General features: G+C 37.6%; 1 protein-coding gene across 1 annotated transcript in view; it reads left to right on the top strand.

Annotated features, from left to right (window-relative positions):
• Positions 1-1030: 1030 nt before the first annotated feature.
• Positions 1031-3257, top strand: part of Smp_137370 (serine/threonine kinase) — a gene marked incomplete at both ends in the record, with an annotated part of 34582 nt that continues 32355 nt past the window's right edge. The window contains one exon of the mRNA XM_018794148.1: positions 1031-1292. Within this exon, the coding sequence (XP_018648590.1) occupies positions 1031-1292 (262 nt within the window). The remainder of the gene's footprint in view (positions 1293-3257) is intronic.

Genomic DNA, 3257 nt, shown 5'->3' with positions numbered 1-3257 from the left:
CCGTTCATATCTAAATGCCTTGTTGCTCCTCGGTTTCTTCTCTTCTCTTGTTTTTCCTTTTTTCTTTTCAGAAACTTGCTCTGATAGCGAAGTTGAGGAACTCCTGACATCCGGAACAAACTCGACGTAGGCGCTTTCTCAAGGTTATAGTTCTCACCAGGAGCTCCACAAGTCTACTTTATAACAACTATAAACTTAAAATTTGCATTACATAAATACTTAGCGCGACCAAATTCCTAATACAATTTTTGCCGAGATTGGATCTGGTGTGAAACGTGGACACGGTGCCCCTTCGGAAAATATTTTGAAGAATACACAGTATATCTGATCGAATGAATAGTTATTAACTTTTATCTATTATATTCACTAAACAACCCTGCTTGGGATGCATACTGTGGACCAGTATATGTTGTAACTTTTAGATCATGCCTGTAAAAATGGCGTGTATCTGCCCTTGCAGAAATACATTAGAAGTCAGTAGTTCAGGGGTTCGAAGGTATGATTGAGGGACGCTTCGAATATAGGTGTTACTGGTTTGTAGTTGCAAAACTACAGGACTAGTCGTATCTTCAAGATTATATCATATTTCCTAAAGTTCTTTGGAATGAGAGGCAATCAGTCAAACGAATCCCTGACGACTTCCACAGACCAAATGCAGCAACTTCGTTCTCGAATAGTTGTCAGTTAACATAAAGAGCCGCCAACTTATTTTAATTTGGAATAAAGATAATCTAGTTTTTATTATCAATCGTCACAACCGTTTGATTGTCATGTCAGTGAATGTGCATGGATGGCCTAATTCGTGGGTACGTATTTTCTTTTATAGCTAGACAGCTATAAGGAGTAGGAGGATCGAATCAATCAAGAGTTTGTTTATCTACACACAAAACCTTAGTTCATACTTCAATATTTTCCCGACTTTATAAAACAGTTTGGACATAACGCTCAGTGGTAAAATGTTGGCGATGAAACAAATCTTATGTTACCTTGGTATATTGAATTAGATCTGTAGTGGACGTATTCGTTTGTGATGACTAAAGTTGATGTATGCAAATGGTCACCAATAAGTTTCAACCGATTTTTGTCTCATGAAAACAATGTTAAAGATAACATTCCTAATTACGGATTCAGCTGTCAAAGTTCTGCTTCGGAGAATGCAAACTCATCAAAAAGTAGCAGATGCTCTGAGTCTATAAATAAATTCATGTTTGAATGTAGTGTAGAAGAATCGAAATCAAAAAGGAATCACACTAACAGCCAAAAAGTAGTTTCTTCGCCCTTAGTATCTGGCAGTAAGTCATAATAATTTTATTGTCTACTATTTTATGAACGCCTAAAGAGTTTTATAACCTCAGAAACCGATTATTTTAAATTTGTACTCGGTGTAGTTGCAGTAACATAATTCGTCTCCTAGACGAAATGATAGAACCCATCACGATGGCTTACACACGTTTTACAATGTTTTAAGCCTTCCATACCAATTATAAAACTAGTGGTGGTCATATTTGTGATATTATGAAGCCAAAAGGAAGTAACACATAGTTATGAGCATCTGACGAGTGAACAGTGTTAAAGACCAATGAATAACCGCTATATTTTGTTTGTAACGTATCATGTCAAACGTCTTTTGAAGCTTTTTGAGGAGAAGCAGCTAAATATTTAAATCTGCCAGTCAAAGTACGAAGTAGTTAGCGGAAGAATCTTCATTCGGTGACAGACACAAATTATCATGACAGTTTTAGATCAGGGTCTCTCAAAAATATGACTACAGTGCAAGTAATAATAATAAAATATACTGTTTTTGACATTCTTCAATTGAAAAGGCATTAATTTTGGGTTGGCATCATGGTATAAATAGGTTTTAAAGGATAATTTGGCTACCTAGTGTACAATGCACACTGAAACTGAAGATTAATGTTGAATATTTTTACAACCAGAGTTTTCAAGTGACCAAATATTTGAAAATACAAAATTCCATTAATCCTTACATCTCAGAAGTCTCTGGATGACATGTTTTCATCACAAATACGTAGGTTTTATAAGGATGTCGTGTCATTCTTTAAGATCTTGAAAAGATTCAAAGTTTACTTGTTAAAATAAGAGGTTTGTTCTGTTTCATGATAGATCCTACATGAAGACTTTAAACTAAGTGCAGCTTGCAACGGTTTTTATAAAGTCTCTAGCATATGGTCCAGATATCAACTGCTTTTCTGCAAACTATGACGTTTAGTGACTAAAATATATTTTGAATTTTTATATTACTAACTGTATGTGCAAAAAGATGCAGATGTCATCAAGATAGGAAATTGCTTTCTATCCCACTGGGAAGAACAAACATTTTTTTTGTTATACTCGAGAATGAGTGTGAGTGAGCTGATGATGATCATGATTTTGAAGATGGTGATGATGATTTCGATGACGGCGATGATGATGGTGGTGATGGAGATGGCGAATTCGACGAATTTGATGAGTGTGTTGACGACCATCATGGTGACCTTGAGGATGACCTTGAGAATGAGTGTGAGTGAGCTGATGATGATCATGATTTTGAAGATGGTGATGATGATTTCGATGACGGCGATGATGATGGTGGTGATGGAGATGGCGAATTCGACGAATTTGATGAGTGTGTTGACGACCATCATGGTGACCTTGAGGATGACCTTGAGAATGAGTGTGAGTGAGCTGATGATGATCATGATTTTGAAGATGGTGATGATGATTTCGATGACGGCGATGATGATGGTGGTGATGGAGATGGCGAATTCGACGAATTTGATGAGTGTGTTGACGACCATCATGGTGACCTTGAGGATGACCTTGAGAATGAGTGTGAGTGAGCTGATGATGATCATGATTTTGAAGATGGTGATGATGATTTCGATGACGGCGATGATGATGGTGGTGATGGAGATGGCGAATTCGACGAATTTGATGAGTGTGTTGACGACCATCATGGTGACCTTGAGGATGACCTTGAGAATGAGTGTGAGTGAGCTGATGATGATCATGATTTTGAAGATGGTGGTGATGATTTCGTTGACGGCGATGATGATGGTGGTGATGGAGATGGCGAATTCGACGAATTTGATGAGTGTGTTGAATTCCACACACATTGACCTTGAGGATGACCTTGAGAATGAGTGTGAGTGAGCTGATGATGATCATGATTTTGAAGATGGTGATGATGATTTCGATGACGGCGATGATGATGGTGGTGATGGAGATGGCGAATCCACGATTTGATGAGTGTGTTG

This window comes from Schistosoma mansoni, chromosome 1 (assembly GCF_000237925.1).
Source record: "Schistosoma mansoni strain Puerto Rico chromosome 1, complete genome".
NCBI lineage: Eukaryota > Metazoa > Platyhelminthes > Trematoda > Strigeidida > Schistosomatidae > Schistosoma > Schistosoma mansoni.
The sequence above is the reverse complement of the archived record's forward strand: the minus strand, read 5'-3'. Positions and strand labels throughout refer to the sequence as shown.